The sequence below is a fragment of the Ostrinia furnacalis genome, unplaced genomic scaffold (assembly GCF_004193835.3).
Source record: "Ostrinia furnacalis isolate ACB-3 unplaced genomic scaffold, ASM419383v2 OfSCF2702, whole genome shotgun sequence".
NCBI classification, from domain to species: domain Eukaryota; kingdom Metazoa; phylum Arthropoda; class Insecta; order Lepidoptera; family Crambidae; genus Ostrinia; species Ostrinia furnacalis.
Window position 1 is genome coordinate 412,483 of NW_021132941.1, and position 10,296 is coordinate 422,778.

Below are 10,296 nucleotides of genomic sequence, written 5' to 3' on the forward strand. Positions count from 1 at the left end.
TCTCAGACGCCAAGCCTACAATCTTCCATCAAATAGAAGTACATGAAATATTCAATTTTATTTATTCAAAAGCTAAGATCATGAAAGATAGAGACCATAAATTGCAGTGAATTTACGATGGTGGAAAGTTAATAGCCAAATCTAGGTCTTAGATAATGTTAGAATCAATGACCTACTAGGTTACTGTTAGATAAATTAGGGTTAGTACCTAATCAATGACCTACTAAGTTACTGTCAGATAACTAAGGTTCTTTGTTAAATGTATTTTGACTATTATCATATTTCAAACTTTTGATATGAAGTAAGAAGTTGTAAAGAATAAATCCATGAAAAAAATACTTCAATAAAACTTTCCTTTTAATTTTTTTAGAAAATTAAAAACAAATTTATAGCGCTCTTCAAATGATTGGAATTTATGGCGTGTTGTTATCGAACAGCGGACGAGGGGGATGGAAGATAATAACTTCGATTATTGTGGTGTGTTCGAACGAGACGGCTGTATTTGCACAGGGCCGCCCTTCTGATAGTGTTTCCAAATTTCGGGAAAGCAACGCGTATTGTTTGCGTTAAGGGCCGGCTTACATGGAATCGGGAACCATAAGATTGTGTCAACGGATTAATTCAAATTAAAATATTTTATTAATCGACTACAGTTGGTAGTTGGGTAGTATCAATGAAATATAACTTATTGACTAGTGTTACGCCCGTAAATCCATAAACATTACTATGAGGTCTCACAGTGCGCATGGACGCACTGGGTGACACACGAACCCATCACAGAGCTCTATTCAACGCTGTGCGTTTAATTTTCTGCTTTACATAAGCAAGCATCGTATGCATGAATACGGGGGTTTAGTATCTTACTTAGGTATTCGATATTTTAGATAGTCTTTTTAAAATTAAACAAAGCAATCTAGGCATGTAGTTGACGATGAGTATGAAAGAATGATGCAACGATAATTGAATTGAAAATCGATATAAACGTTAACCAATACCTACTCACAAGAAGATGAGGAAAAAATGTGCCATCTTCAAGTGACCAGAGCAGGGCCTGCAAATATTGTGTTTTATAGAAAGGGCAAACAGTAATGGAAGTAGGAATGCAATGTATGTGTATTGATATTGGAATTACAATACATACTTATCCTACAAGTTGCCTATCCAAAATCACTTAAGAGACTGAAGGTTTCCATTATACATTTTATTTTGAAATATAAATTAAATTGACTTTCTCAAAAATTCCTTACAATTGGCTATTAAGCCCGCGCTAATCTTACGCCATGTAAGCCCACCCTAGCGACAATGCACCGGCCCCCATCCAATGGGTCGACAAGGGCGGCCGGGTGGGGCCGATTTTTGCCATTTCACCCAAAAAAAGTTTCTAATACATTTTTATCTAAAAACACGCCAGTTTTGAACGCAAGCGCACGCGATAGCACGTGCCCGAAATTTAAAAAAACGCGATCGCCCCATGACGTAGCCAAAAAAGTTTATAGTGAAAAGTTTTGTTAAGAAAGTTTTAAGATAAAAAAAAAAGAACTGTGAACCAAAGATTTATTTAATTGATGTTTTTATCAGGACATAAGAACGTGAAACAATTAATGTGTTAGTTATAATAAATGATGGTGTTACGGACTATATTGTTGTGACCAATGAAGGAACCTCAGTACATTAACCAAGACAATAGGTAAGGGTCAAAATCTTATTGGAAACCGATTATAAACAAAAGCATTGTAATTCACGAAATGTAAACAAATAGGTGAAAAACATGACAAATAATCAGTGAGAAATAAAAGAACTTACAATCGAAATTAATTCCAATTTATTCACACAAGGTTTATAAATTAATACGGGCCCACTAAATTACTTTATTCTTAAAAAAATATAACAAAAAGCGGCCTTTACGCTTTCTAAGTTTTGTTATAGGTACATTTCAAGTTTCATTTCTGTATTAAATGTTCATAATATTCATCTTTATTGAACTAATCAAATCTTATGCACACACATGCAGCTTGAGAATGATTATGATAAGTAGTGACCAGTCGAAAGCATTTGATACAGTCACCCTTCTCTAAAGTTACGGTCATTTTATAAAATCGTTAACATGAAAGAGCTTTATTGTTTACACGTTGTGTAGTAAATATTTTACAAATGAAAAGATTTATGATTTTCGTACCGTTTGATTTGGAGTACCCCAAGGCTCTCAAATGGGCCCTGTGTTGTTCATCCATTATGTTCAATTTGACCATATGCTATTAACTACAAGGGTGGTTTCATTTTTACAATGAGAACTTTAAAAAATAGGGGTAAATTGTTGTGTTCAAATTATGTGTAGCAATTTCATATGATTTAATCGCTTGTAATTTTATTGTTAGCAATTAGCAATTGACATTCGCATTTTTATTAAAATTGTTAAAATTTTCCAAACACCTTAGACAAAGTCACATATTAATAAGTTAATTAGTGTAACAAAATCAAAATCAAAATCAAAATCAAAAAAATATTTATTCAGTTTAGACCACAAGTGGCACTTATAACCACAAGTACGATAGTAGATTAAGACTAAATTAATATGCGTAGTATTATCTCTTTCCGTATCGTGCAGAAATTTCATTAAAATTAATGACCACCTTGTTCGTGAAGGCTAGTCGTTTGTACTATCCAAGTCCAACTGTATTCTATTATTCATAAATTATAGCAAAAGAAACAATGTTGCTCTTGGATTTGCATTGTAATTTGTAATATTCTTTATTTTTTTGCGTTTGTTCTGTACACTGAATAGCTCCTAGAGCGTCAATTTTGGTTTACGCTAGTCCAGCCGTTTTTTCATCGTTAGATCATTTTTCCGGTGGTCTGCTGCTGATAAATCTCCAACCCAGTCCATTTAGATAAGAAATTTGAAAAACACATCAATAACATGTTCCGTTTCTCAATTCCAGATGCGGCGGTGACGCGATGTCTGTCGCGCCGGCGGTGAAGCGCGAGCTGGACCTGGAGAGCGGCGGCGGCAGCCCCGGGCGCAAGCGCCGCAAGCAGGCCGCGCCCTCCCGCGCCCCGCCGCAGCCCCTCGCGCCCCCGCCGCTCGACCTGCACGCCAAGATGGCCGACATCTACAAGAGCGCCCTCGCCTTCGGAGAGCTCACGCTCCCGGCCTTCGACCCGCTCGCCGCCTTCCGGCTCCTCCCCCGCCACGAGCCGCCGCGCATCTTCAACCCCGAGGCCTACTGCGACCTCTGCTGCAAGGAGTTCTGCAACAAATACTTCCTCAAGACCCATCGCGCGAACAAGCACGGCATCTACGACGGCGGCGAGCCCCAACCCGCCGCGCCGCCGCCCGCCCAGCCCTCGCCGCCGCGCCGCGCCTCCGACGAGGAGTCCGGCGGCACCCCCCGCCGGCTCTCCCCCGACTCCGCCCGGCGAGCGCGCGAGGCCGGCTTCCAGCCCGACATCCTGCGCCGGCTCGGCGTCGTCAACCCCGAGGCGTTCTGCGAGATCTGCTGCAAGGAGTATTGCAACAAATATTTTCTGCGGACGCACCGGGAGAGGCGACACGGGGTGCCCGCGCACCGCTCGCCCGTCGCCGACCGCTCGCCGCCCTCCGCCACGCCGCCCAACATGCTCGGCACTCCACCCAACATGCTCGGCACGCCCCTGGGCACGCCGCTCGGCACGCCGCTGCCGCCGCCGCTCACAACGCCGCCCGCGCCGCCGCCCGTCGCCCCCGACACGCCACCGAGGTCGCACTCTTTGCCTCCGCCGTTTGATTCAGAGGAAATGGTGGAGGTGAAGCGCGAGTGCGAGGACGAACTGGAGGCCGCCCTGCGCGACGGGCAGACGAGTCCTCTCAACCTGATCGTGGAGGAGCGAGGCGCCGCATCACCCGGCTCCGCGAGCGAGGAGCTGCGCAAACTGCAAACGATGATCTCGCAGCTGAACGAGCTGGCGGCCGAGCGCCTCGCCGACGACGCGCCCGAGGCCGGCCCCCGCGCGCCCTCCGCCTCCCCGCCGCCGCCCGACGAGCGCCGCGCCTCCTCCAGCGGCTCCAGCTTCTGCGAGATCTGCAACAAGGAGCTGTGCAACAAGTACTTCATGCGCACCCACATGCAGCGCATGCACGGCATCTCGCTGGAGAGCGGCACGCAGCTGGGCGGCGTCACGTGCGACATCTGCCACAAGGAGCTGTGCAGCAAGTACTTCCTGCGCGTGCACAAGCACAACACGCACGGCATCCCGGCGCCGCCCGCGCCCGCCAACGCCGCGCCGGCCGAGCCGTGCCCGCTGTGCGCGCGGCGCTTCCGCGGGCCGCGGGCGCTGCGCGCGCACCTGCTGGCCGAGCACGCGCCGCCCGCGCGCCCGCCGCCGCCGCCGCGCCCGCTGGACCTGCTGGCGCGCGACAAGCCCTACGCCTGCTCCTACTGCCCGTTCACGACCGACGTGCTCGCGTTCCTGTTCGCGCACGAGCGCGCGCACGCGCAGCCGCCGGCCGAGCCGGAGGGGGCCCCGGAGCCGGCCGAGGGCGAGGGGGAGGCGGGCGAGGCGGAGGGCGAGGGCGAGGCGGACGCGTACTCGTGCTCGCGCTGCGAGTTCCGCGCGGAGGGCTTCGGCGCGCTGGAGGCGCACCTGCGGGCGGCGCACGGCGGCGCGGGCGCGCTGCTGGCGGTGCCGCGCGCCCCGCAGGCGCCGCTGACGATGCAGCCGTTCGTGGTGGAGGAGGCGGGCGGCGCGCTGTCGCTGGTGCCGGCGCTGGTGTTCCTGCCGGTCCGCCGCCGCGCCACGCGCCGCGCCACCGTCACGCTCACGCTCACGCCCGCCTAACGCCCGACGCAGGCGCGCGCCCGCCGGCGACTACAACTGCGGGCGCGCGCGTACGATCGCTGAACTCTACTGACTACATTTAACGCTGTGTGCCTTCAAGCGATTGCTGAAAAATATTATGAGACGTAATTATAATCGGAAGCTGCCCGCGCCGAGCGCCACACCGCGCGGCGGCCCCGGCCTCTTTTTTTGTCAGAGTCTAACTTCATATATTGAGAATTATATTAACGGGTGATATATGAAACGTTGCCGCTTATAAATTCGATTATTTATTATTATCTCCTCGATGTTCCGTCGGGTCGGTCCGAGACGAGTTTTTGAAACGTCGATTTCGATCGGGAGAAGAAATACACCCTAGAAGTAATTTATTTAACGTATTATTATCGGTGAGTGCGCTCACGATAGCGTAGTGCGCGATGTTGATCACTGGCGCGAGCGCAGCCCTGCAACCGCTCTACCTCACGTTAGGTTTTATATTAGCTGTTATTGTATTAAATTATATTTTGGAGTTACGATAAAGTACAAATATAGTTACTGCGAGCGCCGGACGGAGACCGCGCGCGCCACTCGGTACTATTTGTTGTTGGCTACGAGTGGCGAAGCACAAAGATACGTACTATGGGCAGTGATCAACATTAAACGTAATTTTAGTATTAAATTTGATTAGATGTGGTCAGGAGGCTCGGTCAGACGTTTAGTTTAGTTGTTTACACACAATACGGGTATTGTTTCGGGCCGGAGCGCAGCTCTGCCCCCGCTGGCCGGGCTTGCATTACTTATTTCTGTCGTACTCGATACTTATGTGTTACTGCTGCCGTTATGCGTCTTAGTCATCTCTAATGTGAGTCTTTCACAATTGAAAACGGTTTAGACTCCTTTATTTATAACATTTACAAAGCTGTAACTTTTAAAATCGATCGTACAGGGTTCAAACTACTTCGCAGACCTTTAGATAAACGTACAGTAAATTAAGAACACCATTTGCAAAAGACTGAAATATACATTGCAATAGACACAGTAGAGATGAGTGAGACAGATGTTCTAGTCGTCAATATTATTATCTTGATAATCAAGACTAATTTGATGGGTAAAATGTAACGTTTGTTTGAATAATTCATTATTCGGTAGATCAGTGTGGAGGTTAGCTTGTACAAACCATGCAGCTTCGAAAGAAAGTTCCTATGTATGTACGTAAGTTGTAATTTTAATTAAAAACTAGAGGTCGCGGTCGGTCGGCTCTGCTCGGGACATTCACGGCTTACCTGATCGTAATATGATGTTGTGATTGTGAATCAGGGTAAAGCTTTCGATACTGTAGACACTGAACTTGAAACTTAGTGTAAAGAAGTATCAGTTGATCTGAACGCGCATCGATGCTGCGACGCACTCGTTCTTGTTGAAGAGTTGCAACATTCTGACGCGAATCATAGTTCCTAATCATACTTCCAGAGGCGAAAATTGTTTTGATGATCTTTTAAATGTTGGCGAGTTTGTTGTTCGTGTATACAATAGTTTTCCGTGTTTACTTTTAAAAGGCCATCTTCCTACAAGTCTTCCTGCCCCCAGCCAAAGGCCAGTCCCGCCCAGAGTCGCGCCGCCGCGCGCGGTACAACAAATTATATTAATAACGTTTTAAATAATAACAAAATTAATAAAAATTGTACGCGTGGTAACGACGCCCTCGTCGCCGCCCGCATTCCCGTTAAGGGTGGCATTTTAGAACCACATCTAGAGATAATGCCGAAATTTTTACTATTTAGGAATGTCGGTAGCGATGACGGCTCGGCGTCATTGATGTAGTGAAAATGTATTGAAGTTGTGTTCAGAATTATTTCCCTTACGCATTGAGCCCGAGATGGACTGACATAAGAACCAATAGTACAAATATACCAAAGTATGAGCGGTATCGGTGATTGGTAATACAAATAAATTACAGTACAAATTAATATTAAGTGTAGTGGAAAGGTATACAGGAGTGTTACAACTTTAGTAGTAAATTCTCCACTCGGGAACAATGCCATAAGCAGCTCGGTACAGTCGCACCTTTCGTTTAGTTTGCTTGACAATACCAAGGGGAATATGATATATCGTCGTTTTTTAAAGACAAACCAATTCAGCAAGGTGTTTTGTTAGATTGTGATAGAAAATGAACTATTTCTGTTCCCGTAGAATTTAGTCTTTAATACAACTGACAGAATTATAAGATTAATGTAACTATTAATTTATTTTAAGTTATTCGCAATTAAGTTTCCAAAGACTGTGTATCAAAATATTCCTCTGATACTTAGCATAAAATATGTCTGTCTTATTTTAAATGCTTTCTCAAAATGTGTATTTTTTTAAGAACTTCACACGTATAAAAGTGATTTATGTATGCAAAATTGTCAAACGCTTTTTATAAACATACTTTTGTATTTGTGTCCTAGACATTAGGTTGTACGTAGTGCATATAAAGCGATGGTCCTAAAGTTGGTCCTTGCTTAACCCTTTTATTTGTAAGCAAAGGGATGACTTGTTTCTATTTGCATTTCCTAAGTAATGTTGATAGTTAATGATGAAGTTAGTTTGTGATTCGTTCAGTATTGTTTACATATTGGTTGGACTGAAGGACATCGCAAACTAATTTCTTGTTACGTTTTCTACCAAAAGTTCCTTTACGATCTCGCCAAGAGGTTTAAGTATAACTAAATTTTCGTGAGTATTAGTTAATTGTAACACTAATATTAAATTGATTATCTTTTTTCTAGTCCCATTGCGGTAATTTGATTTCCTACTTTTAGTTTTTAAGTGCGACTGTATATTACGGAATGATGTAATAATTTTTCAAATTATATAAACTGTGTTATTTCTAGTCAAATTATTTTGTATATTTTACCAATGTGGACCTCTATTAGCATAGATAAACTAAATACGTAAACAGATTACACTTATATGAATAGTAAATAATATTTAGATATGTACAAACATGTGAAGCTATATGAAATTGAGAGTACAAATCATGTTGATTATTGTGAATATATTAAATATAGCTTTTGACTTCCACATTGGGTAAAATTATATTTAAATATATAAAGAGAATTATATTGTGGCTTTGGGAGAAAGCCAAACCTTATGCTGTGGACATTTTGTGGCATTCGAAATAAGTAATAAACATAAAATGTTATTTAATTTAACGATGTCTTGTTGTGACTAATAATTTCGTAACCAGAAAGGGCATGAGAAACGCTAATTAATTATATATTTTTCCGGCAAAATACACTTATAATGGAAAAGGAAAAATATATAATTGCGGCTTGTTCCTTTGAAATTGTAAATCAGTTTTCTGCGAATAAGTACGTAAACAATAATTTCTCAGTTTTATATAATTTCAGTAAATCTGTCAAGTTCGCGTATTTTATTATAGTAAAACCACAAACTTAATGTACATGATTCAATATTAACTATAGGTAATGGTAAATGTGTAATAGTCATACCAAATTATAATGTTGAATGGTTTTGGCTATTGCACGAAATCCACGAAGTTTTTGAGGTAAATATACATCCATTATACAAGTGAATATGGTGTATATTCAAATATATTCCAAGTGCCACACTATGTCCCGGTCGGTATATGTTCCTAGATCCGTCTGTTGATTATTTGTTTTCCATTAATTACTACGAAGCATTTCTACCGTATTCAATAAATTAAATATACAAATACTGTGTTTTTCTTCGCTTTTCTACAACCTTTTCAAAGTAATTTAATTATGTAGTAAAAGTTACTGAAAGACAAAATACCTATTTCTGAAGAATGTTGTCGACAAGTAACAAAAATAACAAGATAATAATTAAAATTGGAAGTAAACATACTTCCAACTTACATGAGCTTTAGAATGAGGCTAAATCGACTTCAGCAGACTTGAAAAAAATAATACAACAAGCTGAATAAATAACCTTAAAATCCAATAAGAAATATTTATTAGTAGATGGAAAAACATTAACCCCCTAATTAAAAAAAGACTGGTTGAACTTTGGTTTAAAAAATTGACATTTAGTAAACCATCTGGAAATGTCATTTTAAACCAGTGTTCGTCCCGGGTTTAGCTTTTTTATAATAAAGGGGTGAAAGTTTTCGAAGCTTTTATCGAATATATTGGAAAAATAGAAGTAGGTAATTTTCGTGTTAGCAATTGAAATGTAGATCATTATGAAAAAAATACTAGAAACGAAATAAATAGTTGTTATGAAACCCTTTAGGAGTCAAGAAAAAGTGCTTAGCCGAGCGTTATGGGGAGCAGAAGATGTATTTTAATCTCGGAAATTGAAATTCTAAGTAACATAACGAAACTGTAAAATGCATGGAAACAAAATGGAATTAAAATCCTAATGATTTCCCTCGGCAGGCCAATATTAATGACGACGTCGTTTGAGATGAAAGAAAAAGACAGTAACTTATCTTACTTTAACTTTGACAAACGTCAAAAATCTGTCAAACTCCATACAAAAAGCACCGGTTATTGTTACATAAAGTTATTAAAGTTTGTAAGATAATAACGTCACTTTTGGAGATTTTAATAACTTTTTATTTTATTTTCTCTGAGCTGTTATCGAAATCGGGAATAAACGCGGCACGCGCATTAACCCTACATCAATCCGGAAAATCATCAATAAATAAATCACACAATTACGTCCCTTCAAGGGAAAAACGACAAAAATACTCTTAATTGAAGATTATGTTCGCGTCAAATGTCGGCTTTAGATTAGTGTCGAAAAAAACAGTTTTTTGTCAAAAAAGTTTTTATTAAAAAGCGACAAGCATTAAAAATCGTCGCGAGGGTCGCTCAGGGTGCATCTGTCAAACGAAATTTGGGGGAAAAAATGAGAAATTGTTGAAAAATGGGTTAAATGTTGAAAAAACATGGACGCGGGAGGGTTAGGTCGCATTGAGCGGCAGTGTCAATATTTTTCGGCGTGTTAACCCTACTCATGACGTCACGCTTCGTAACTTTTGAACTCCGGTTCAAAAATAGGGATTTTTAATGCGGATAATTTTTGAACATTTCTGTATAGAGTGAGGGAGTGGTGATAGTAGAGTAGTTAAGGTGGATTTTCAAAACTATAAAACTTGCAAGATACGAACCGACGAGATGGTCGGACGCGGTGAGGAAGACGGTGGGCGGGAGTTTGCATCGTGCGGTCCACACAGCTTATGACCGCAGTCTGTGGAGGAACACTATATGTGGTCGCGATCCTCATCAGTGAGGGACCGAGGAAGAAGAAAACTTGCAAGAATATTATGGATCGTGACTCTACCGCATCAGTGGATATTGACCAAGTAAGTAAATGGATAAAAGCCGTGTATATAAGCCGTGTGGTGACGGCAGAGTAGAATACATTTGTCACCAACCCCTACTCTTCCCGCGGGTGTCGTAAGAGGCGACTTAGGGACTACACATCAAACAGAGAAAGGGCAGCAGCGCTCTCTGAAAAACATCAATCTTT

The 10,296-nt window shown here is 42.4% G+C and overlaps 1 protein-coding gene across 2 annotated transcripts in view; it reads left to right on the plus strand.

Moving 5' to 3' along the window:
* LOC114356231 (zinc finger protein 526) overlaps positions 1–8,482 on the plus strand; it is a 70,108-nt gene extending 61,626 nt beyond the window's left edge. The window contains exons 1-2 of one of the 2 annotated variants that reach the window (XM_028309313.1): positions 1,431–1,687; positions 2,940–8,482. In XM_028309313.1, the coding sequence (XP_028165114.1) occupies positions 1,653–1,687; positions 2,940–4,815 (1,911 nt within the window). In that variant the 5' untranslated portion in view covers positions 1,431–1,652 and the 3' untranslated portion in view covers positions 4,816–8,482. Of the gene's footprint in view, positions 1–1,430; positions 1,688–2,939 lie in introns of those variants that run through there. The other variant, XM_028309314.1, reaches the window with a different exon arrangement.
* Positions 8,483–10,296: the final 1,814 nt, after the last annotated feature.